A 24,964-nucleotide genomic window follows, 5' to 3' on the forward strand; every position below is an offset into this window, starting at 1 on the left:
AGGGAGGGAGAAGAGGGAGGGAGAGGAGGGAGGGAGGGAGGAGAATAGAGAGGGAGGGAGGGAAGAGAAGAGGGAGGAGAAGAGGGAAGGAGAGGAGAGAGGGAAGGAGGGATTGATTTAATGAAGACATCCATTTAGGATGGAGTGAGCCAAAATCTCTGACTCTCCACACATTCGGACCCTGGCTCTTGATATTTAAGTCACCTTCATAGTATTGACCCTACCCCAGCTCTCCAAACATTTTAAAGTTATTTATTTTTATTATTACTACTGTGTGTGTGAGTGCAGACTTGCATGTACCATGGCAAGGGCATGGAGGTCAGAGGACAGCACTTGGGCATTCTGGAGACCAGGCTCGAGTTGTCTGGCCTGCATAGCTTTACCTACCAAGCCACCTCAGTGGCCTGCCTAAGACCCTCTCAGATCTGTTTTTCTTTTCAAAAGAAGACTTGTGAGCCCTTTGTCTTTCCTCAAGGATAAAGCTAAGATGTTAAAAAAAAAAATCCATTTGAAAGGTGTCAATAGACCAGAGCCTGTCTTTAAAAAAAAAGGGGGGGGGGCTGGAGAGATGGCTCAGCAGTTAAGAACACTGACTGCTCTTCCGAAGGTCCTGAGTTCAAATCCCAGCAACCACATGGTGGCTCACAACCATCCATAATGAGATCAGATGCCCTCTTCTGGTGTGTCTGAAGACAGCTACAGTGTACTTACATATAATAAATAAATAAATCTTTTTAAAAAATGTTAACAAATTCAGATAAATTGAAATCATGTAACTTTTCTCATCATAATATAATAAAAAGTTAAGAAAAGAGAGAGAGAAAAAAAGGGGGGGCTGGGGAGATGGCTCAGAGGTTAAAAGCACTGGCTGTTCTTCCAAAGGTCCTGAGTTCAATTCCCAGCAACCATATGGTGGCTCACAACCATCTGTAATGGATCTGATTCCCTCTTCTGGTGTCTGAAGACAGCTGCAACGTACTCATATACATAAAATAAGTAAATAATTCCTTTAAAAAAATATTTTAAAAATGGCTGTTTTTCTCTTATCCAAACCCTGCCTCCTTTAAGAGCTATTTGAAGACCCTCACAATCCTGCAGGGCCTATTGGCTGTACCACAGATGGTAGTACTAGATAATATACCCTTTTGTGTGTGTCATGTGTGTTCTGGCCTCAAGGAGACTAAGGGCAACCCAGCACAATTTAGAAAGAAAGTAGTTGCTCATCAGTACTTGCCAACTTTGGAAAAGGACACATTTCAGTACCATTCTGATGCATCCACAGGGAATGTCTCTATGCATGTCTGTCCATCTGTACACGCACATCAAGAGATTCCCTGTATCTTGACAAGGAACACTGGGTACCATTTGATTCTTCCTACTTACAGAGGGTTTGGAGGAAAGTGTAGGGACTGTTATTCTGGGGAGAAAGACAGCTCCAGACACAAGTCTGATAATGCCCAGGCTTAGTATCAGCTTAGCGACAGACAGTAAGTAGTTAGCGATTTGGCTAGGAGGGGGATTCAACTTTGAAGTATTCTAGGTGGGTGTTGGCTGAGCAATCAGATATGCTGCTGTTTCTGAGGTCAACCTACCTGAGGAGAGAAGCGAGGCCTGGTGACTGGGTGCCGCTCTTGCACCATAAGAATCCATTTACAGAAGCCAGGCAGTGGTGGAGTACGCCTTTAATCCCAGCACTTGGGAGGCAGAGGCAGGCGGATTTCTGAGTTCAAGGCCAGCCTGGTCTACAGAGTGAGTTCCAGGACAGCTAAGGCTACACAGAGAAACCCTGTCTCAAAGAACCAAAAATCAAATCAAATAAAATAAATCCATTTACAGGCTTGAGCACAGGAGTACCCGCCCGGAGAGAGAACAAACAGTGAGAAAGAAGAGCAGAGGAAAATGCCCCTCAGTGCAGTCACTGTGTCAACAGGAATAGCAGATAAGGCGGCTTTTCTGAAGCAGGGATGTAGTGTGCTGGGAGAGTCTGTGCACCTGTGGTTGGTGACTCAGAAACTTGGTGCCATATTATATGGCTCTCTGAGACCGCCTTATGTTCCAGCCACCCCATGATAGCTGATGTCATATAATTACCCACTTGTTAACTGGGCCAAGAGGAAAGTATTGGAAGAAAGCCAGAGGAAGGTAGACTTCTATCTTAGCTGGAGCGCCGTCAGAACCCATGAAACACATGGCTGTTAGGATTTCCTTTCTACATGGGTGGAGTCGTCGTCAGCCTAATGGAGATTAATTCCTAGTACAGATGACCTGCAATTTGTCCTGCCCATTTCTATGACAAATATGTTCTCACTTAAATGTATTCAAGTGGGGGAGAGTCACTGGAGAGATGGCTCAGCGGTTCAGAGCACTTGTTGCTCCTCTAGAGGACTGGGTTCAGTTCCCAAAATCCACATGGTCATTCATAACCATCCAAACTCCAGTTCAAGGGGACCTGATATCCTCTTCTGACCTCCATGGGCACCAGGCACACACATGGTACACACATATATATGCAAGCAAGACACTCATAAGTCAATCTAAAAATAATGTTTAGTGTATTCAAATGCATCTTGGAAGATAGTTCAGTTGGGAAAGTGACTTCCAACACAAACATAAGAACCTGAGTGTCGATCCCAGCACCCCGCTGAGAAGTTGGGTGCAGCCGCATACATCTAGAACATCAGCACTGGGAGGTGAGGCCGGAGTTGAGAGGTAAATTCTGGGAGCTCACTGACCAATGATCCAGGTTCTAGATCCAGGTTCAGGAAGAAATGTTATCTCAAAAATAAGGTGGTAAGTAACCAAGGAGGATTCTCAACATTGACCTTTGGCCTTGACATGCAAAGTAAAGTAGAATAAAATAAAAATGAAAATACGCAAATGGATTTCTGTGGCTAGCCCAATAACCAATTTATGGTACCTTAAGTGGGAACAAGGTCTGGACCATTCCTGTTGGCTGACATAGGTTTGGACTAAGTTCCAGACTCACCTAGCTTCTCTTTCAATTGTTTGCTATTTTAAAAAGTGCTTAGTGTGTAATTCAAACACACTCTTGGGAGACCAAAAGCTCAAGCTTTTAATATCAATAAAGCATTCATTTATTGATCATTATGTTAGGACACTGCTGGGCGAGATATGAAAACAAGCCTCCCCTAAAATTATACTCTCATATAAAGCAGAAAGTAAAAAAATAGTATATAATATTTAAAAAAAGGACACAAGACATTTGGGTCATTTCTGTAAAACAATAGATTCCTCATGAAAAAAGTAGTGCATTCATGTGTATACACTTGAAGGCTAAGTGGGATTTGCATATGTCATATTCCAACAGAGTGTGAGAACTGTCAGACCATTTGTTTTGGACAAGAGGTACACTCAGGAAAGAAACAGAGATGACCCCAAGGAGACAAGCAGAAGTCATAGTTTGTAGCCATACTGTGTGTGAAAATAGCTAGTGTCTTAAATACGGGATTTCTTCTCTACAGTGATCTTTTTGGATATTGTTCTCTTTTAAAATTTACTACTACTACTACTACTACTACTACTATTATTATTATTATTATTATTATTTGTGAAATGAGCCAATTTAAGCCAAATCAGATTCTATTAAATGCAGGTTTATTGAGAAGCTGCTCTCAGGAGGGTTCACTGGCCCCAAGGACAAAGGTCAGAGAAGTCACCATGGGAAAGGGGAAAGAGAGAAGTTGAGAAAGAGCATTCTCAGAGAGAGGGAGAAGAGGAGAAAGAGAGAAGGAAAAGAAAGAGGATACCAAAATGTCTGGAGTCTATAGGGAGGAGCCTCTGGGGGAAGGGCAGCCCTGCCCCTGGGCTGGAAAGTTCAGGGTTGGGGGCAGGGTATGCCAGGTAGGGGCTGAGGGAGGCTGGGAGAACCTGGAGGCCGGGTCTGCTTTGATGAGTCCCTTGTCCCAGAGTCTGAAACCAAACAGTTGTTTATTATTATTATTATTATTATTATTATTATTATTATTATTATTATTATTAATTTATTTTATTATTATTATTATCAGGCCAGGAACTCACTCTGTAGACCAGGCTGGCCTCCAACTCAGAAATCCGCCTGTCTCTGCCTCCCAAGTGCTGGGATTAAAGGCATGCGCCACCACCGCTTGGCTTTATTTTATTATTATTATCAGGCCAGGAACTCACTATGTAGACCAAGCTGGCCTTGAACTTACAGAGCTCCATCTGCTCTGCCTCCTCAGTGCTAGGATTTAAGGTATGCACCACCACACCTAACCAATTAACTTGATTTTTAATTGTGTGTATGTGTACCTGTATTTGGGTCCACACATGTGAGTGTGGATGCCCTCTGAGACCAGAGGCATCGGATCTCCCTGGAGCTGTAATTACAGGCAGTGTGAGCCGCCCAGCACAGCACTAGGAACTTAACTCAGATTCTCTGAAAAAGTAATACACACTTCTTAACTGCTTTAGATCTCTCTGGCCCCGCTTCCCCTCCCCCACCCCCTTTTTTTGATAGAGATTCAGATAGGGAAGATCCCTCTCGTCAGGACCTTGGAGACCTGATGTAGGAAATGCAAAACCAAGTTTACTGCTTCCAGAGGCTGTAACAGCAATACTTCGAATTGATAGGCAAAGGTCTGAACTTAGTTCAGTGAAACAGAGACAGTTAGAATGTTGAGAGACTGATTAGAGACTCTGACTCTAGCAACAGAAAGCGTAGTTCTCCAAGACTAGTGATTAGATACAGGAAGGATTCTTAGCGGCTCTCGGGTGCCCAGTCGGCGGCGTCTCCAGGGAAAGGGTGAAGATGCTAACAAAGGTGAGTCAGACAAGAAGGGTTATTGACTCAGGGTGGCGTGCTGGGAGAAGGTGATGTTTAGGTTCTGTATATCTGAGTTCGAGGGTCCCATTAAGACAACAAATGATGTCTTGTGGGCCTATGGAACTACAGGCCAGGTTGCCCTTAGAGACCTGATGTAGGAATCATCTGAAAACGCTAGAGTGTATAGGAACTCCTGAAGAGAGTGCCTACTAGAGAGAGCATATCCTCTGGAAGTACGGGTGTATTTCCATGAGAGGCAAAGGAAAGGAAGAAAGAGGAAAGTGTAACAAAGGGGGTAGTCAGGAGAGCAGGACCGGCCAGCCTGTCCCGGTCAGTGAGGAGGATCCAGACTGTCCAGGCTCAGAGTCGCCAAGGGACACTTCTCTGCACTTACTCTTGCTCTCTTTCTCGAGAAACAATGAATGGGCACGATTATGTTCAGACACTTTTTTCCCTCTGTTCTCAGCCCTGTTTATGGAGGCAATTAGTCAATCAAGAGGGCCCTTAGCTGCCACACTCTTAATTTGCGCTACTGAGAAACTCTCAATTTTATTGCCAATAAATTAAAGTAAAAAGGCACAGGCTTTTATCAAATCACTGGAGAGTGACTGGCCTTTGGGTCTCCCTCTGTCTCCAAGAAAACCCTTGTAAAGATTTTGGCTCTTTCACTCCGCGCTTCCTCCTCGTGTGGTCTGTTAAGTGCCCTTAGCTTGAGTCTATGAAGTCTACGGCCAGGATTCAGTCACTCACTGTGTTGTCTCTTCAGTCTTGAGATAAACTGCTTTGCGAAGTGGGTGGCGCTAATGAGAAGAGAATAAAATAGCTAATGGGGGATTATAAAGCACTTTGCAAATATAAACGCAACATCAAAGCTAAGTAATCATCTTAATTTAGGGTAAAGAGTTCCATTAGCGGAGGGAAACATAAAAAGGACAAAGGGTAGTGCTGCTTTGTACCTGAGTAGCTAGCTGTGCAGATCAAAAGTGCTGTATTGATCGCCATTGCCCTGTGAACTCTCCAACCTAGGAATTTGGCTCCCCTCCCTGACTCTCGAAGCACCTCTATCCACTCAGTATGCCCATGGCGATTCTCTGAGTCTCCTGACCAATGTCAACAGGAACTTCTGTTCCAGGTCAGCTTAATAACTTCGTGGAAGAAGTTCCGGTTACCAGCTCTTGGCTATCTTCTCTGTGCCTAGCAAGAAAATAGAAAGGTTTGAGCAATTAGGAAACAACATAGAGCTCATAGTCCACACACACACACAAAGTTAAAGGATGTTTAGAATAATTGCACATACATATGCCTTTGGTGTGAGGCAGTGTATGGATATCCTCCAGGCTGGGTAGACTGCTGGCTACAGGCCCTTGGGAAGCTGAAACATAGGCTGGCAGTGGTAATCATGGGCTTCATATATATCAACTTTTCTGAGTATAAAGGAAAGACAAAGAAATCAATTCATCTCTAGCAGGTAAGCAAAAAGACTCCCCTAGGTGAAAAAAAATCAGAATAATACAGGGACTGAACTGAAGTTCCCAGAACTTCTCTGTGTAGACCACTGGGCCTGGTCGTCATAAAATCTTAGTAGGGATTGAAGTTCACCCAAGACGCTCAGCCAACTAAAGCTAAAGCCCATCCCTGTGAGGAGCAAGAACTTCTTTGGGGCCCTTTTAAAGGAATGTTTTCTTAAACTGATTTAAATCAGTCTTTAAATGACTCCTACCCCAAGATAGCTTCGGGTCAAATCTGGAGATTCTCTTCAGAGCCCCAAATGATGAGAGAGTGCTTCCAAAGCCCTGGACAGAGACCAAGTTAGTGTAGGCATGTGTTCCACGTTCCTCTAATCTCAACGTGGACCTCTCCATGAATTTGCATTTCCTGTGCTATTGGCATGTGACTTTAAGACCCTGTTTGTGTACATGCGTATACGGGGCTGTAACAGGCTTCTGACTGACTTGTCCATGTGTGGAGCCATTCCTGTGGTAGGTGTTGGTGGGAGGACCTTTTGCAATTTTTCTTGGTTCCCTACACTGATCCTGAGAGAGGTCACTAGGAAGTAGGTCTTCCTAGAAAAGGTAAGTCTTTCTCGCAGTAAGAGAGGGGGCTTAGGCATGCTGGGTAAAAGGAAAGGCAAGAACTCGCTCTCTTTTTATGAGGGCCAAAATGTAGAGTTGACTTTGAGTTTATAAGGAGTCCATAGGCAATATACACATGCTTGCATAACAGCCCTGGGGCAGAAGAGTTCAATGTGAAGGGTCGGGGAGGTTTGCAGATTTCTGAAGAGAAAGCAGGAATCTGAAAAGAGTCATTTCCCGATCAAATGAAAAGGCACTCATCAAACTCATGTTATGTGTTTATTAGAACATGACTTAGCATGTGCGTTTCTCCTAACACCTGCTTGTGCTTGGCATTATGCAAGCAGTGAAATGAGATCTTGCCTCTGAGGAGCTCAGGATGTACCCTGCAGGAAGGAGAACATGACTATTATTTTATTGAACACCTACTACATAGCCAGGACCTCTCACAGAGGAAGTGGATAAGGGGAGGGGCCACAATGGAATGTTGATTAATACTAACAGTTACTTAAGAATTCTGAATAGGGGGTGGGGAGGTAGCTCAGTGGTTAAGAGTATGTGCTGTTCTTTTAGAAGACCTGAGTTCAATTTCCAGCATCCACCAAGGTGTTTTGTAATGGCCTGCGACTCCAGCTGCTCCAGGAGAACCAACATCTTCTGTCGTCCAAGAATTTTAAATAGATTAGATGGAGGGCTCTAGAGAAATAAATGGAAAGTGCTCAAATCTAGGAACAGGGGTAGGGAAGGACCTTGTTTTGAGGGGTGAGGGCACAAACCAGTGTAAGATTATAGGAGTCTGGCTCACAGGACATAGTGGAGCCATTTGTCCCTGATCTGTAAAGAAGATAGGGCAAGGCCCGTGGGAAGTGAAAGAAAAAGGACTTTAGTATACAAAAAATTTTCCCATCATACTTTTTAAATATATTTTTTTAAAAGAGACTTACTTTAGGGGCTGGAGAGATGGCTCGGCAGTTAAGAGCACTGACTGCTCTTCCAGAGGTCCTGAGTTCAATTCCCAGCAACTATATGATGGCTCACAACCATCTATAATGAGATCCAATGCCCTCTTCTGGTGTGTCTGAAGAGAGTGACAGTGTACTCACATAAAACAAATAAATCGAGGGAGAGAGAGAGAGAGAAAGAGAGAGAGAGAGAGAGACTTTAATTTTATTTAATTTTATGCACATGGGTTAGTGTCTGCACGACGGGTGTGCAAGGGCCTAGGAAGGCCAGTAAGAGGATGTCTGTTTCTCTGGAACTACAGGTGATTAATTAGCCACCATGTGGGTGCTAGGAACTGAACCTGGGTGTTTTGCAAGAGCAACAAGTGCAAGTGCTCTCACCCCTGTGACATCTCTCCAGCCTCACACTATATACTTCTGTTATACACAAGATAAGACTTTTTTCTGGTTTTATTGGTGCCTGGATATCATAGCACTTGTACCACACACAGAGACACAGTGAAATGCTGAGCCCCAACCAAATGGCATCCACACCCCAGGCTCTCCCAATGCCATCTCGCTTTTTTCTTTACTCCAGGCCTGGAAGGTTATACTGCGGGTGGGACTAAAACACCTACTCTCCTGTGTCGTCCCTGCCGCTGCCAGCTCTCTGTTTGCTGTGTTCTTTGCTGGCAAATCATTAAACAGTACCCCCAAGGCAGGCCTCTTCCCCCGGGGCCACCCCATGGACAAGGAATCAGAGCTGTGGTCAAAGGCTGTCAGGCTGGAGCCTTTGGGCTGTCTCCAACACAAGCCTTTCCTGGCCGTTGTCTCTTCTGAACAGAAGCCTCTTTGGCCTGATGTCAGCCTCCCAATAGCTTCTGGGGGTACACTGAGCATCGGAGTTGGCTGGTGGCTTGAATAATTTTGTGTGTATTTCCTCCTGATGTAATTTGTAAGTGCCACCACCCTGTGTTCCATCTATTGTTTCTTTAGTGAAGCTCAGTGTCCCATGTCTCACAATTTTTCCATTTTGAATGTAAATGTGATCCATGATACTGCCCAGGAACTGGGAACTGGGATCAACCAAGTTGAACCATAGAGTGTCACCCATCCCCATTCACCAGATGGCGTTTACACGATGGGCTGAGAAGACTTAGTTGAACTGGTCCATTCGGGGAGACAGCATCTCCCGCTTCCGAGCTTTTCAGCTACAAAGGAAGTTGGCTGTAGAAGTCAGCAGCTGGAACGGAGCTGGAGACTAGGCTGGAAGATACTACCCAGCTGATCAGTTGAAGTTAAGCCCTTTCACATGCTTCCACTGAAGCTATATGCTCACTGGTTCCACTGGAAGTTCAGATGAGCCTCTGGTGCATTCAAATAGATACTCTGGGGGGCTGGAGAGATGGCTCAGTGGGGAAGAGCACTGACTGCTCTTCCAAAGGTCCTGAGTTCGAATCCCAGCAACCACATGGTGGCTCACAACCACCCATAATGAGATCTGACATCCTCTTGCTAGTGCGTCTGAAGACAGCTACCGTGTACTTATGTATCACAATTAATAAAGCTTTTGGGCCAGAGCGAGCAGGGACTGAGCGAAGCAGAGTTGACCAGAGCGAGCAAGCAGGGTTGACTGGAGCAAGCAGAGGTCCTAAAAATTCAATTCCCAACAACCACATGAAGGCTCACAACCATCTGTACAGCTACAGTGTACTCATATACATTAAAATAAATAAATAAATAAATCTTTAAATGGATACTCTGGTTTCCTTAGATTTCATTCTTTTCTCCTTTTCTTTATTTTTTTGTTTTTGTTGTTTTTGTTTTTGTTTTGTTTTGTTTATTGCTGCTTTGGTTTGGTTTGAGACAGGATTTCTATGTGTGATTTTGGATGTCTTGGAACTCTCAGAGCTCTGTCTGCTTCTACCTTCTGAGTGCTGGAATTAAAGGCACTTACTACCACACCTGGCTCTTTTAGTATTGCCATAAGTAACTGTCTGGCTTTAGTCTTGGGCCTTTTAAACTTCAAAGTCTTAACCTTTTTTCTTTTGTTTTGTTTTCTTAAGACAGGGTTTCTCTGTGTGCTCTTTAGCTGTCCTAGAACTCGATCTGTAGTCCAGGTTGGCCTTGAATGCACAAGATCCACCTGCCTCTATCTCCTGAGTGCTGGGATCAAAGGCATGCACCACTGAGTCTAGCCGAAGTCTTAATCATCTTAATAATGACTTGGAAGAAAGCACCACCCGCTTCCATCAGTTTCTATGCTCCTACCTCCTTGGACCTAAGTTTGGTCAGAATAGAAACAGTGAAAGCATAAGGCAGGTCATGGCGAAGCTGTTTGAGACCGTCTATTGGGTTAAGGACAATCAGCTAACTTACAGTGGGAGGAGATGAGTAAGGCCCTGCCTAAGAAGGGCCTTGGGCGAAGCTTCTAGAAGCTTTCATCTTGGAAGTAAAAGGCTTAGGTCTTCTCCCTAGAAACAGCCACTTGCCTTAGACCTTGGCTTCCCTGCGAAGGGCCTCTTGGGATAGGGTTGGATAGACCTGACAGGACTCAGGGTTGCTTTCTGTACTGCCGCGTCCTGGGACTGTGTCAGAACTCAGGGATCTGCAGGCCCTCTCGGAAGTTGAGTCTTGAGTACTTCACCTGGTGGAGGATAGGTGCCCAAGTCACATGACTAGGGTACCTTTAAAGAAGTGTGTGTGTATGTGCGTGCGTGTGTGTGCGTGTGTGTGTGTGTGTGTGTGTGTGTGTGTGTGTGTGTGCGCGTGTGTGTGTGTGTGTGCGCGTGTGTGTGTGTGCATGTAAAGCCACTCTGTAGCCCAGATGGGCCTCAAGCCTAACCATTCTCTTGCCCCAGACCCCAAGTGCCCAGCATCTTTTAAGGTTTTAACTTTTGAGAGCTTCAAATTTGTATTTTTTTCTCAGCCTTCAAGATACTTGATATAATCACTGAGTCTTGATAGGCCCTTCTTATTTACTCATAACTATAATTTCCTAGTGCCTCTGTACCTGGAAATTGTTCCTAACAAAGGGGATGTTCTGAGAAATGTGATGGTCACTTTTGTCATTGTGCCAACATGGTTACAAGCCAGTCCCTTGAGGTAGATTCTTTCCCTCCCCCTTGTCCTCTCCCTCTCCCCCCATTCCCCCATTTGTGTTGTGTTTTCCAAAAAGGTCTCCTGTAATACAAGCTGTTCTCAAGCTCCCTGTGTACCTGAAGCTGGCCTTGAACTCCTGATCTTCCTGCCTTTGTTTCCTGGAGTGCCAACCACACCCAGCTTGTACTTAGGGCAATGGAATCTCTTGTTTGGGAGATGTTGTTGTTGTTGTTTTGAACTACAACCCAGGTTGCCTTGAACTCTATGAAGCCAAGGATGACTGAACTGTTCCTGTCTCTGCCTCCCAAAAATCCTTAGATTACAGGCATGTGTCACTGTGATTCCTTTTATATGGTACTGGAGATCAAAACTAAGGCTTTGTGTATGCTAGGCATGTACTCTGCCAACTGAGCTACATCACCAGGCCCTTGACAAGACTAGAACTTATGGTTATTCTCTTGCCTCAGCCTACCAGTTACAGGGATTATATGTGTACTTCTGTGGCTTCTTTCTGGAGGCAAGGGGTCTTTCTTTCTTTCTTTTTTTTTTTCTTAGCATATGACTTGGGAGCTTTTTGAAATCTTCCTATGTAGCCCTCGCTGGCCTGAAAGTCACTATGTAGACTGGGCTAGTCTTAACCTTGCGCCATCATCATTCCTCCTCTGTTTGCCTCCCCAGTGCTGGGATTGCAGGCATGCACCCGCATGCCCTGCTCAGCATGGCTTCTTGATGCGCTCAAGAGACAAGGTAAAAATAAAACGTAGCAAGCTGCCGCCAGCGTAGCATGGCACAGTTTTACAGCAAACTCTCTGTAAGTCCAAGGTGTTAAAATAATGATTAAAAAACCCCAGGGCGAAGGAGAAGCATGAGCCATTCCCCACAGTGGTTTATCATCAGTGGCCGCTGTGCACACGTGTACGTGGTGCACCTTTCACAACTGTCAACACAGTGGATTTGTTTCCATCAGTATTGCCGGGAACGCTAGCACGGGCTGCACTCCAGCAGCATAACCTCCATGGCGGGCTCATTGGACCGCCGTCGCACAGCAGTCATCAATGATGGGAACATCTTTGTGTGGGTGTGTGACTTAGTAATAGCATAAGATCTGCATGTGGAGTGGCGGCTGAGAGCTCCCCCTCTGCCCTTGGCGAAGCCACCTGGTCTTTGCTTACCCGGAAGCACCCCCGAGTAACCCGGCTCTTGTTTCTTCTGCTTTTGAGCCACACAAAGAGACTAGGCAGAGTATGAGGTAGGAAAACCCCACCGAAGCTGTTCTCACATCAAGGGGTCTAATAACGTCATGGAGCTTTGACATAAAGACAGGGACACATAACATTTTCACGCGGAAGAATGAGGTCTTTCCTAGGGGGCTGGGGGAGCCAGGGGAAGAGAGCCATTGTTTCAGTCTGAGCTTCTGTGACCTCTAATTTTAGGACACACTTTCCCATCCCAAACTAACAAGGACCATTCACCGGAAAAGCATCTCTGCATCCCCCCTTTAATTTCAGCACTGGGAGGCAGAGGCAGGCAGATCTGTGAGCTCGAGGGTAGCCTGGACTACAGAGCCAGTTCCAGGACAGCAAGGGCTACACGGAGAAGCCCTTTCTCTTGGGGGAGGGGTGATGTAAAAAGAGATGACATTAAATCCTATCAGGAAGAAGGATGCTGAGCCTGGGAGGCAGTGCAGAGAGAGAGGCCCAGAGGTAAAAAAGCAGATAGATCCAGGCTCTGGCTTGCTAAGCCAAGAAACCTAGATTCTGAAGCCTTTTTGCCCAGTTGCCTGTACTGCAGCTCTGTGAGGGGCTCACATGGGAAGGAGGCCTACCTCTCTGACTTGTAGTCCTGGAGGTGTGGTGATGCAGACAGGGTAAGGACTCAGTCTAGAACGTAACCTCCTTTAACTAGAGTTCCATTTTCTTCGGTGAAAAAGCAGGTTTGTCTTTGAGGTAGGGCCTTGCCGTATTGCCTAGTCCTGACTGATGGATCCTCCCACCCTATCCTCCCAAGTAATTGGAACTGTAGACCTGTGCCACACCAAACTGAAAGCAGGTTTTGAAGATCTCAGATAGGCAGGACCTAGGCTACATATTCAGCAATTTGTATCTCCTTTGTAAACTTATATCCAGGTTATTCCCTCCTTCATTTAAATTTTTATTATTTATGGATGTGGGTGTTTTGCCTGTGTGTATGTATGTGCACTACATGTGTGCTTGGTACCCATGGAGGCCAGAAGAGGGGGTCAGATCCCCTTGAACTATAGTTACAGGCAGTTGTGAGTCACTGGATGTGGGTACTGGGAATCAAACCCAGGACCTCCTGAAAAGCAGCCAGTGCTCTTAACCACTGAACCATCACTCCAGTCCTGCTTTTTTCATTCTTACACCAGGCCTGAGATATGTAAAACCCCCAAAATCAGACTCCCTATGAACAGGCCCTTTCCCTTTTCGGCCTTTCCACTTCACTAGTCCATTCTAATGCATCTGGTCTGGTCTGCCCTCTCGCTCGCTAGCATCTCTGCTCCATAAAGAGCTTCCCTCCCTACCAACATGATCTTCTGTTGCTTAAAGAAGTACACAGTGTCCAGGCAGGCCATCCTAGCCCTTGAGAAGTAGAAGCACGAGGATCATCCAAGGCTAGCCTCAGTTACATAATGAATCTGAGGCCAGCCTAGGTTATATGAAACCCTGCTTCAAAACAAAATAAAATAAATAAAATATAAAAACAAAGAGAAACTCTTCTTGGCAATTGCCCAGCATTTCAACTTCATTGGGAAACTGCCTTCCCAGAGACAGGTTCTCGTGGGAATGAGAAAACAGTTCTCAAAGTTTCCAGGTCCAATCATGGTTAGGATCTAGTTTGCAGCAGGTGAGCATCAACCTCTTTAAAGGGAGGGCCAGGTGAGCAAACCCAGAGTCTCTGTGAAGTTGGCTGCCTTACGAGAGCCAGGAGAGCCAAGCCCACAGGCTGGGTCTGCTTTCCCCAACCAGCAAGCAGCAGGAGCTTTATTTTTATGACGCTGGTGTGTCCTGCCGCCCGAGATAAAAGTCAGGTAGTTCTAAGTTCAAGAAATGGAGGTTGCACTGCTGAGGACGATTATAAAATCTGGAAAGAGGAAGTAGGGAGAAGGGCGCCTTTGATGTCTGGCCAGGGCTCCTGATTACAAAGGCAAAATTGTAGCAGGCAGTGAAGTTACCTGTCCAAGGCCTTGGGTGAAGGTCTGAGTGTGGAATCAGAGAACTGAAAGATGATTGCAGCAGAGGTAGGGGGAGGAGAGGGCCAGGAGACAAGAGAGAGTGCAGAATGGTTTGCAGAAGCCCACACCCAAGAAAGAGGAGGAGAGAGATGCCCAAAGAACTAAGACCAACCAGCAGTAAAGTCCAGAGCTGAGCAGAGCCCTGGAATGCCCTCAGTGGGGCCCGTAATGAGGTCACGTGGGAAGAAGGCGGGCTGGAAACTGGAAGAGCTTGTTTGGTGGGGTTTGCAGGGCTGAGAACTGGAGGGAAGTGACGGAGGATAATGAGCCGTCCCAGACTGTACCTGGCAGAATGCTAGCTTTGAGAAGCACATTGGTGGCCAAGGGAGGAAGGAGTCATAAAGGGCTTTGTCTCTTCCAGGAATAAGAAGAGAATTATTATTGCAAGTACAATAATAAAGCCAGCTCCCGTTTAATGAGCACTTGTTAGATGTTGGTCTGGGTTGAGCATTTACTAGTCATTACCTCTAGTCTTCAGGACAAGCAAAATCGGGTTTTTTTTCCTCCTTGTTGTTCCCGTCCTGAAATGAAGGCTAAGATGCTCAGAGAATAATTCCCCTGAGGGCCCACAGGTAAATCGTGAGATCGGTTTTTTTTTTTAACCTTACCTCTGTCTTGGGAGGAAATTAAACCAGAAAGATTAAGTTCAAGGAAGAACAGTGGACTTAAAGCTATGAAATATGGCTAGGTGCCATGGACATGCCTGTCATTCTAGCACTGAGTAAGTTAATGCAGAAGAGACAGGAGTCTAAGTCAACCCAAGCTACATAGCAAGACCCTGTCTCTAAAACTAAGCATGAGCTGGGAGCTGTGCTCTACACCTGTAGTCCTAGCTACTTCGGAGGCTAAAGCAGAAGGGCCACTAGAGCCCTCTGGGTTCATGGCAACCCTAAGCCACATAGCCATACCATCCATGTCTCTTAGAACAAAAGGATTTTAACACAAACGCATGCACTAGTTTACATGTCTTTGCCAAGGGGTTGTGTGTGCAAAGCCACCTGGAAACCTGAATGATCTGCACCTGGCAAGTATTCCTCCTGACTTCTCCCTCATGGTACCTCTAGCACGGGTGCATCCCAACTCATGGCCTTTCTTAGGAACACACCAGTCACTAATCCTTAATTTCCTCCAATTTCTGGGAGCCACGCCCAGTCACGCCCTCACCCTCACTGGATTTTAAAAGCTCTCGTCTTCTAGTATCACTGAAATAATGGGCAGGCGCACACTTTCCTATTTGTGGTTAAGGAGCCCTGTCCCCTAGATCTGTTGTCACACCAAGAGCCCTCCCTTTGGCTGGAATGCCTGGAAGGTGTCCCCCCAGCAACAAGCTTCCTAGCTAGATAATTCAGAGTCTTTCTTGGTGGGAATGACTGCTTTTCATGTTTAATCTGAGGGCTCTTGCAAAGCTCCCATTGTAACTAAGTCAAACCATGCAGAATGTGGCAAGTGTGTTTCTTACACTACTGATGGGACTGTGTAAGAAATGACACATATTTTCTGTTAAATCTGACTCCGAGGCCCTACCTCTCAAAGCAAGCAGAAATTTGGTTCAAGGGAGCATCCCTTCACAAAGTAGCACAAAAACCCTGAGTTTTCTGAAACCTAGACTAACTAGGCCACCCTCTGGTACCCAAGCTTATCACCACACATGTCTTATCCAGATGCAAGTGCTCTTTGAGATTAGAGGAGGAAGATCCAGGACTGTAGCTCAGAGAAAACCGTTTGTGTCACATGTGCAAGGTCCTGGGCCCCATCTCCAGTATTGAAAGAAAAGAAAGGTTTGGATATATTTATTGTCTGTGGAGGCGGCTCAGTCAGTAAAGTGCTTACCTAGCAGCCTGAAGCCTGGGTTCCACCCCAGCCCCGAGTCAATCAGATGCTGGGACACAGGCCTGTAACCTCAGGACTCAGGGGAAATCAGAAGTACATACAGTCATCCTCAGCGACTTACTGAGTTTGAGGCTAACCTAGGCTACATGGGACCCTGTCTCAGAAAGAAGAGGAGAGATGGAGAAAGAGAAAGGGGAAAAATCTGAGACGACACTCCTCTGCTTGGGACAGCCTGTTCATGTCTATTGTTCAGTCATTCTGCAGGCACCAGACCCCTCCTGGGGCGCAGGCTGCAGATTTCCAGTGCTGGGCTCATCTAGGTCCCATCCACCCCTCTAAGGTGCATCTTAGGGTCTGGAGACAGAATCCTCCCTCCACGCCCCCCTCCTTTCTGCCTTCAGGACACCCACACTTCCTCAAAGAGTTCATTTTTCACCAAAGCCAGGAAAAGAAGGGGGCTTTAGCCAGCATTGGTCTTTAGCAAATGCTCCTGAGGCAAGGAGATGGAAAGAAAAGACAGGAAAGGAAATACACAAAGAATAAGAAAGCTCTTGTTATTTCTTGGTCCTCCAGTTCCAGAGTCTTCCCTTACCCACTCCCCTCACCCATCTTCCTCAGAGCAGCCATTGCCAAGTTCTGGTGTACACTCAATTATCTGTCAGCCTTCTGGTTATAGACCCTCGATAACTACTCAACAAGTCCTGAGTACCCCACGTACAACAGGGGGGAGGGGGCAGGTGTCCTGGGGGCTGGGGAGGAAAGACAGCAGAAAATGCACCACAGTGGGGTTAAGACTAGTTAGGGAAATGCAGGGCAGATTGGCAAATGCCTACAGTATGTTTAGGGAAGTGAAGCAGGTTGTTATTTTTGGACAGGGTCACAGGGAAGGTGGGTATAGGAAGAGAGTAAACCATGAGGTAAGCCCAGTCCAGACACAGCCTTTAAAAAATGTATCCGTGTGTCTGTATGTGTGTACTGTGCACGCATACCTGCGGAGGTCAGATAGTCGACTTTATAGAGTTATCTCTTTCTACCTTTCTGTGGGTTCCAGGGTCGAGGTTCACCCAAGTGCCTTTACCCACCAAGCCATGTCCCCTGAGCGCAGGTCAGGCAGTCAAGACTACAGACTTCATCCCAAGACCTTTGAGGAGCCTATTGAGAGCTCTCCATAGAGACAAGCATGCTCAAGTTAGCACCGAAGCCACTCTTGCCACTGTAGGAAGGGATGGGCGCAGTAAGGCAACCCTAGTTAAGTTTCTCGTAACTCAGGGTAGCTATGGCGGTGGCAGGTGTAAATAAGGAGCAGGGCGGAGTTGGGAGAAACAGGAGTAAAGAGGCAGGCAGGAAACCGAATGGTCTCCTGAGCCTCTCACCTTATGATGAACCTGGAACTAGATGGTTACTCTCTGCCTGAGACGGCAGGAGAGGGTTCTTTGGAGCCGCCACAGTGAGAAGGGTTTGGAGAAGTATTTGTATAGAACTGATCAAATCTGGAGAGCCACTTGTTCATTCACTCATTCATTCATTCTCTCATTCTTTCCTTTATTGGTTTTTGAGACAGGATCTCACTATGTAGCTCAGGCTGTCCTGGAGCTCAAAAAGATCCTCCTGCCTCTGCCTCCTAAGTGCTGGAAGCTGGCAATTTGTTGATTTCTTTTTTGTTTTGTTTTTTGTTTTTGTTGTTGTTTTTTCGAGACAGGGTTTCTCTGTGTAGCCCTGGCTGTCCTGGAACTCACTCTGTAGACCAGGCTGACCTCGAACTCAGAAATCCGCCTGCCTCTGCCTCCCAAGTGCTGGGATTAAAGGCATGCACCACCACTGCTTGTCACTATACTTGGTTCTTGTACATAGCTCACAGCTGCCTGCTAGAGCTAGAACCCAGATGTCTGTCTGTCTCTCTGGGATTAAAGACGTACATACACCACCACTACCCAGCTGGTAGTGCATATTTGTAATCCTAATCCTTGGAGGGAGAGGCAGTAGGATCAGAAACTCAAGGTCATCCTTCACTACATAGTGCTGGGAGTAAAGGCGTGCGCCACCACCGCCCGGCTGTTGATTTCTTACATGGTGACTTACATTTGAAGGAACTGAGGAGACTGGGAGGTTAGCCCCTAGCTGGGTGGCATCATGCTTCTGACCCCTGAAAGAGAACACTGGGGAGCCAGTTATAGACTACACAGTGATCCATCTAGACTTCACGTCAGGCTTGAGCAGGCTAGGTTTGAGGTGTCTCACTTAAGACCCTTCTCTCAGAAGGATCTAGAGAGCCTTTGGACATAGGGGTCTGGTACTCTAGAGAAGATGAGGCTATGTGTGGGGGACCAAGACTGTGGGTGGGCTGGGTCACGGGTGGTGGTGGCACATGGCTTTAATCCCAGCACTCCAGAAGGCAGAAGTGGGTGGATCTCTGTGAGTTTGAGTCCAGCATGGTCTACAAAGCAAGTCCAGAACAGTCAAGGCTACACAGAGAGACCCTGTCCCCCCAAGCTCCTGCAAAAGAGAATGTGTGTGGATAGCACCTACAACAACATCCTGGGGGTCACCAGCATTCTAGGGACTTGTACTTGGGCCTTTTGATTGGCTGGGCACGATGGGGCACACTTATCTCAGTACTTGGGAGGCAGAGACAGGGAGGCTTGCTGCAAGTTGCTGGTCTACATACCAAGTCTCAAACAAACAAACAAACAAACAAGCCAGAAGAGACTCCATATAAATTAGTAAGGCAAGCAGTTTGGTCTTAAGTTGGGGGAAGATAGCAAACTTTCCAAGTCAAATGTAAACATTTACAAACAGATGCTCACATTGTAGCTCAGGCTGGCCTGGACCCCGTTGGCTTTCCTTCTGTTCAGTCTCAGCCCTCAGTACTGTGATTGCAGGCCCGTGACCCTGGGCCCAGCTCCTTTGTATGTTTCGCCTTTTTGCGCTTTAATGTATTCTCCTATTTGCTCTGATCCTGGTGGTGTCAGTTACCAGCCCTGTACTCTTTTTTTTTTTTTCTGTTTTTTAAGAACAGTTTCTCTGTGTAACCAAGCCCTGGCTGTCCTGGAACTAACTGGCTTTATATAGACCGGGCTGGCCTTGAGCTCACAAAGATCCGCCTGCCTCAGCCTCCTGAGTGCTGGGGTCAGCTGCGTCCCCATGGGGACCTTACTTGGCCTTTTGGTGCATGCGTTCCTCATCTTCAAAGAAGGGACAACAGCTTTCTACTTCACAGTGATATGTAGGTGCTTTGAACAGCCAGTGCAAACAGATCAGTGCAAACCACTATTCCCTTTGTGGTCACTGTTAGCCAGGTCAATGGAGGCTGACTCTGCATTCCTATCGAGCCCCATGACGGTAGAGAATGGAGTCAGGTGAGCTAAGTTCTAGTCCTGCATGACTTTGGCTTCTTGTGTCCCAGGAGGCAGTGCCTGTCTCTCAAGTGAGATAGGGCCTGAAGCCCTGAAAGGCAGGAGACACTGAAAATGGCCAGCTGCCTCTAGTTCTCATACCCTTGGTTGCTGGTTTAGAGTCAATCTGGTGACTTCTTTCTAGGTCCTCTTCCCCTTCCACCTTGCCAGGAGCATCCTCCAACAGTGTTGCTCTGGGTTAGGGCTGGGGACAGAGTGGGTAAATATTTGCACATCTTCCCCTTTCCTGATCTGCTCTCTGCTCAGTGTGAGGGAGTCTTGGGATCTCAGAGAGTTAGCCCGTGAAGGAAGGGCATGCTAGTCAAAGTGGTGCACTTCTGTGGCTAATTTCTACGTCCTAAGAGTTTCTGTTGTGTCCGAGTGGCCATGTCTGACTCTCCTCCACACAGATTCTCTCTGAATCACCACAGGACTCCTCCTCGTGTGTGAGCCTGTAGTTCCCACTGCATCCTTCCCAGCCTCATCTCCTGCCATCTTGTCATGCCTGCCCCATCTTCCTAAATCCCACCTCAACCCGAGGCTTCCTTTGCTGGAATGAATGATGTCTCCACTCCCGCCTCTTCTGTTGGTCTTCCTGGTGAACACATTTAATCAGTCCCCAGCAAGGCAACTGAGTCACGCTTGTGAAAAAAAACACTCTCTTCCTTATATGGAATTATTAGTCTCTGCTTCTTGTATCCTCCCAGTCTCTTGGACACACTAGCATCATGACACCACAAGGCGGCATGTTCACATGGCACAGTGGGAGCCTTCCAGCTTGGTAGAATGAAGAGATGAAGGGAAGGCTGGGGAGATGGCTTAGTCAGTACAGTGCTTGTCACACAAAGGGAGGACTGGAGTTCAACCTCCCCAGCACAGTGTTTAAAAAGCTGGCCACCAGCTAAAGAAACACCACTCCTGCAGAGAGCCTGGGTTTGGTTTCCAACCCCCATGTGGCAGCTCACAGCTGTCTATAATTCATGTTTAGGGGATGTGTTGCCCTCTTCTGGCCTCCTCATGCACCAGGTACACAAATTGTGCATGTTTAGGCAGCACTCATGTATACAAAATAGGATTATAAATCTTGATAGCTCACGCCTTTAATCCCAGCACTTGGGAGGCAGAGGCAGGTGAATCTCTGTGTCTGAGGCCAGCCTGGTTGGCATGGTGGTATACACCTGTAATCCGAAGTTCTGAGGAGACAGGGAGACAGACACAGGCAAGTCCCTGGGGCATGCTGGCTAGCTAGCTTAGCCTAGTTGACAATCTCCAGGCTCAATGAGAGACCCAGTCTCAAAAAGTAAGGTAGAGCCGGGCGGTGGTGGCGCATGCCTTTAATCCCAGCACTTGGGGGGCAGAGACAGTAGGATTTCTGAGTTCAAGGCCAGCCTGGTCTAAAGAGTGAGTTCCAGGACAGCCAGGGCTATAAAGAGAAACCTTGTCTCGAAAAAACCAAAACAACAACAACAAAAAAGTAAGGTAGAGAGCAATGGGTTGATAATTCCAATATCAGCCTCTGGATATTGTATGCATGCGCATGTATATACACACACACACACACACACACACACACACACGGGTGCATACACATATGAAAGGAATGGATGGATGGTTGGATAGGCAAGCTAAAGCTAGTGTAGTCACTGAAGAGAGAGGTCAACCTCATGCCTTTCATTTTCTGGAGACAAAAGCATATAACCTTCCTCCCACACTAAATGTCCATTACCACCAGCCCAGTTATCCTTAAGTTCTGCAATCCCAGCACCCCTACCCAGAGGTTTCATTATCAAGGCTATGATGCAAAGCAAGGTAGTCCATATTGATTGGCAGCCCTTCCGACAGCTTGCTTGATCCCATGATGGACACACAAGTGCAAAATGAGAGCAGCAGGGGCAGATATCCAGAGTCAGAAGAAGACACAGGACAGAATCTACAGAGCAAGAACTACTGGGGCAAACCAAAGGGGTATCGGTAACATCTGGCACTGCCTGGGGATCAAGGGTAGAAGACACAGATGCAGCAGAAGGTGCAGATGCAGAAGCACACAGCATCCTCAGAGCCTGGCACCTAGGAGCAGGGGAGTGCTCTCAGAGCTTAGAGGTTTGGGAGCAAGCAGAAAGATCAGGAATCAGCAGACAATGTGATCAGGAAAGGAGCCGGCTGTATTTGGTTTGTTGGGTATGGCTTAAGGGTGCTACAGCTGTTTGACAGCAGGTTCATTTAAGTCCCCGTGGAGATACCTCTCCTTCCCACCCGCCCCATCCCCTCTACCTCCAGCACCTCTGAAGTGACAAACAATGATTTCTATTTAATATGAAGCAGTCTAGTAGTAAGGGTCACCCTTTTTGAGATAGGATAGCCCGAAACTCACTATGTAATCCAGGTTAGCCTCATACTTCTGGCAAACCTCCTGCCTCCTGAATTTGAAGTTACAGGCCATCGGCCATCATGCCCGGCTAATGTCTATTCTTTTATAGTACCAAGAGACCTGCCTACTCAGAGCCAGGAAGATGGCTCAGCAAGTAGAAGCAGCCTGAGAACCTGATTGCATGTCCCCAGACTCCAAGGCAGAAAGAGAAAAACAAAGACTTGACCTCTGAGCCCCATGTACACACCACAGCACATATGTGCCTCGCCCCTGCCTGCCTCACGCATACACGCACATATGCATACACAGTAGTAATAAATTTATTTCTAAAAATTTTAAGAGAAACCAACCTAAGTTGGGTGTGGTGGACTATGCCTTCGATCCCAGCGCTCTGGAAGCAGAGACAGGAGGATCTTTGTGAGTTCAAGGCCAGCCTGGTCTACAAAAAGTTCCAGGCTATCCTATCTCAAAAAGGGTGACCCTCACTACGAGATTGCCAGGGCTATTACACAGAGAAACCCTGTCTTGAAAAAAATTTAAAACAAACAAACAAACAAACAAAACCAAAGGCCAACCTGGAACCTAGCTAGAGTACTAGAGCTGTGCTTGGTTCTTTTGTTTGTTTGTTTGAGACAGGGTTTCTCTGTGTAGCCCTGGCTGTTCTGGAACTCACTCTGAAGACCACGATGGCCTCGAACTCAGAAATCTGCCTACCTTTGCCTCCCAAGTGCTGGGATTAAAGGTGTGCCCCACCACTGCTTGTCGCTATACTTGGTTCTTGTACATAGCTCACAGCTGCCTGCTAGAGCTCGTCTAACCCAAATGTCTGTCTGTCTCTCTGCAGTCCCACCCCCTGTACCTGTGCAACGCCAGTGATGACGACAACCTTGAGCCTGGGTTCATCAGCATCGTCAAGCTGGAGAGTCCTCGACGAGCTCCACGCCCCTGCCTGTCACTGGCCAGTAAGGTAGATCCTCATACTACACTCCTCCACTGTACCCAGCATGGGCTGTGAGCTCCCCCAAGTCTCTCATTCCCTTGTCTCAAGAATCATAAGCCTGCTGGGCAATAATGGCACACACCTTGTTAATCCTGGAACTTAGGAGGCAGAGGCAGGAGGACTTCTGAGTTTAATACCACCCTGGTCTACAGAGTGAGTTCCAGAATAGCTGGAACAGGACTACGGAGAAACCTTGTCTGGGAAAACAGATCCCCTCCCCCCAAAAAAAAATTAAGAAAGAGAGACAATGAATGATAAGGCCCTTGAGGCTGGAGAGGTGGCTGAGCTCAGTGGTTAAGAACTCTGGCTGCCCTTTCAGAAGATCTGGGTTCAATTCTCAGCACCGATATGGTACCTCACAACCATCTGTAACTCAGTTGCAGGGACTCTGGTGTGCCCTCCTCTGGAACCAGGAACACAGGTGGTACACAGCCACACACACTTGGGCAAAACACATACACATAAAAAAGTAACACATCATTTTAAGAATGCTAAGCCCGATTCCTTCAAGCCCCCCCCCTAGCTCATAACCCATCCAAGAGAGGTAGAAACTCATGCTTTTGTCCTTAGTCTGCCAACCAGTTCTAGAGCTTTCTGAGGCTTCATCCCTGCCTGAGCTCTGACCCCACCCCTGCCCTCTGCTCCCTCACCCCACTCCATCTCTCAGAAATTCCTGAGAACTTTCCCTTCCTGGGTGGGACATATGCGGTGGGGTGTCCCTTTGTTTCATGCCTCGGAAACATCTGAGCACTCTTCTACGGGAACAGTGGAGCGTGATGGCTCTTGCCTTGGAGCCCAGCACTCAAGAGGCAGAGCTAGGGTTACTGAGCATTGGAGGCCAGCCTGGACTGTAAGTACCAGGTCAGTCAGTGTGAGGTAACCCCAATTCACAAAAGGAAAACGAAATACAAGGTGTAAGCTATTACTCTCCTTATAGCCTTATACGTTCCCTGTAAAGTTTGTTACTTCGAGGCAAGATAACTTTGGCTTGCACAAGGGGTATGTGCAAATTAGGACTAGGGATCTGGCTTGTGTGGTAGAGTGCCTGCCTAGATTGCACCAGGCCCTGGGTTTGTTCTCTAACATCGCATAAAGCCAGGCGTGGTGCTTATAATCGCACCCCTCTGGGATGAAGGCAAGATGATTAGAAATTCAGTCACCTGAGTCACATACTGTGAGGCCAACCTAGGGTATATGAGACTCTGTCTCAAAAAGCAAAACAAAAACTCAAAAAAGGAAACAAAATACCTCCACTAAAATGTAAGTTAATTGCCGCATTTAAAAACTGAAAATAGGCTGGGCATGGTGGTGCACACATTTAATCCCAGCACTCAGGAGGCAGAGGCAGGTGGATCTTTGAGTTTGAGGCCAGCCTGGTCTACAAATTGAGTTCTAGGACAGTCAGGGTTACACAGAAAAACCTTTCTCAGGAAAGACAAAAAACAAAACAAAACAAAACAAACAAAAAAACTGAAAATAAGCCAGAGGGTGGTAGTACACACCTTTTAATCTCAGCACTTGGGAGGCAGAGGTGGGCAGATCATTGAGTTCCAGGGCAGCTAGGCTGACACAGAGAAACCTGTCTCAAAAATAATAAATAAATAAATACATACATAAATACATAAATGCTTAAAATAATTTAAAATGTTAGAACTCAGGAGGCTGCGGCAGACAGATCATAAATTTGAGACCAGTCTGGGCTACACAGAGAAATGCCTCCAACATTCAGACTAAGCTAAACAAACAAGCAAAGCCCTAGATGAGAGCTCCGATGCTCAGCACCGCTCACTGCGCCGCCTCACGGCTCACGGATGCAGTTGCTCAGCTTTGCCGGCCTGCTACCTGCCACCTGTGATCCTTCATTGAAAATGACAATTACGGTTTTCTGTATAGCTTACCTCTATACCCAGAAGAACACGGACCAGATCCTTTGTATTTATTTTGAATTTTGAGACAGGGTCTCACTCTGTAGCCCAGGCTGACCTCTGGCTCTCTCCCCCGGTAGTTCCGCCAACTGGGGACCCCGTGTGCGCGCCTGAGCCCATGAAAGCCTTTCTCATTCACAGCACCATAAGCCACAGGCCACAGTCCTTTCCAGCTGCGGATTTCCTTCTGACTGGAGCTACCCTACTTATGGATATTAGTTTCTCCTGCTGTACAAAATCTGGAGAAATGTTTGTTCAGGAGACACGGGCTCAGCGC

At 46.9% G+C, this 24,964-nt stretch overlaps 1 protein-coding gene and 1 long non-coding RNA gene across 3 annotated transcripts in view; one reads left to right on the plus strand and one right to left on the minus strand.

Annotated features, from left to right (window-relative positions):
- The window catches only part of Rnf43 (ring finger protein 43), a 71,071-nt gene that overhangs the window by 30,732 nt on the left and 15,375 nt on the right, over positions 1–24,964 (plus strand). For both annotated transcript variants that reach the window (XM_031352035.1, XM_031352036.1), the window contains exon 3: positions 22,607–22,729. In XM_031352035.1, the coding sequence (XP_031207895.1) occupies positions 22,607–22,729 (123 nt within the window). The remainder of the gene's footprint in view (positions 1–22,606; positions 22,730–24,964) is intronic.
- Positions 5,735–12,873, minus strand: LOC116077471. The gene is made up of 3 exons (XR_004113251.1): positions 12,745–12,873; positions 6,102–6,228; positions 5,735–5,998 (listed from the first exon to the last, which is right to left on the minus strand). It is a non-coding gene; the product is annotated as an uncharacterized LOC116077471 (long non-coding RNA).

Source organism: Mastomys coucha, unplaced genomic scaffold (genome assembly GCF_008632895.1).
Source record: "Mastomys coucha isolate ucsf_1 unplaced genomic scaffold, UCSF_Mcou_1 pScaffold5, whole genome shotgun sequence".
NCBI lineage: Eukaryota > Metazoa > Chordata > Mammalia > Rodentia > Muridae > Mastomys > Mastomys coucha.